The 1380-nt window shown below is 36.2% G+C and overlaps 1 protein-coding gene across 1 annotated transcript; it reads left to right on the top strand.

The window, feature by feature from the left end:
• Nucleotides 1-646: 646 nt before the first annotated feature.
• On the top strand, nt 647-1141 carry LOC148583108 (uncharacterized). The gene has a single exon (XM_088511561.1). It carries the CDS (start codon nt 647-649, stop codon nt 1139-1141), a length of 495 nt encoding a protein of 164 aa, XP_088367687.1.
• Nucleotides 1142-1380: the final 239 nt, after the last annotated feature.

Below are 1380 nucleotides of genomic sequence, written 5' to 3'. Positions count from 1 at the left end.
GTAAGTATTAACATGCTAAATAATAACTACTAACCATAGTGAAGTGATACATCACATGATCTAAGATTATGTGAATTGTTAGATCATATGATCATATATATCACAAATTAAGTAATTGACATTAGAATCAACAATGTGTTTGTTACAATCCCAAATTAAGTTTTATCATTAGAATTTAGATCACATGAATTATCATTCGAATTTAGTCACATGGTCTAATATTGCGCCATATGACATTTTGCCTACTAGGGTTAACCTTCTACTAGGGTTAACCTTCTAAAAAGGAGAATTATTGAAGATCCTATGTGTCCTATATGCAGATTGGAGAGGGAAACTACAAGTCATATTATATGGAGTTGTGCGTCTGCTCGTGATGTTTGGTTAGAGGGTTCTACGAAGCTTCATAAATGTTCAAGCTCTGATGACAATTTTTTCAATATTATTGAGATGCTTCAAGAAAGGCTGACGGAGGAGTTCCAATTGGTAGTCATAATGATGAGGAACGTATGGCTTAGACGGAATGAGGTTATTTTTTGGGGGAAATTCTTATCACCTACTGAGTTTGTCCACAAGTCTGTGGATCAATTGGAAGCATTCCAAACTGCGGAAAGGGGTAGAAAATATCAACTTGTGACTCATGAGGTGCATGTCTAGTGACTCGGGGTGGCAGAGACCTTCTTATGATGTTATTAAAATCAATTGGGATGCTGCTATTGATGGAGTGGGAAATAAAATGGGATATGGAGTAATAGCACGAGATTACACTGGTAGGGTGGTAGCTGCATTGAGTGGGTCATGGCCACAGATTACCGACCCATCTGTAGCAGAATCTGTTGCAGCTTGGAAAATGGTAAAACGTTGCCTTCATCTAGGTTTCGTGAATGTGATGCTTGAAGGGGACTCAATGGAGATTGTCAATGCGCTAAAGAAAGATGAATTGTGTGGGTACAAGTATGGGTCCATGGTAAATGAGACTAAACTCTTACTTAATAGCATTCCCAATTGGAAGGTGGGACACATCAAAAGATCTGGGAACGTAGCAACGCATAAGTTGGCGAAATATGGGTTATTTATCATTGAGGACCATTTATGGATGCTTATCCTTTTTGTAGTCATGAAGAGGTTTATGGAGAGCTCGTAGATTATGAAGAATGAAGACTGCCAAGGGAGGTTTTCCTTGTTGTAGTTTCTTGTTTTTGTTTTCCTAAAGAACTAGTTGGTTTTATTCTATGACATTGGAATCTCAATTCAAAAAATAAATAAATAAATACTGCTCCATAAGAACATATAATTACTAGTTAAGTAACTAAGTAAGCATAGTTAAGGATTTAGGGTTTTAAGTGACATAATATTTTATGTACATATATTATTATTATTAGG

Source organism: Corylus avellana, chromosome 11 (assembly GCF_965113065.1).
Source record: "Corylus avellana chromosome 11, dhCorAvel1.hap1.2, whole genome shotgun sequence".
In the NCBI taxonomy this organism is placed as follows: domain Eukaryota; kingdom Viridiplantae; phylum Streptophyta; class Magnoliopsida; order Fagales; family Betulaceae; genus Corylus; species Corylus avellana.
Note: the sequence above shows the minus strand (reverse complement) of the source record. Positions and strands in the feature narration are given on the sequence as shown.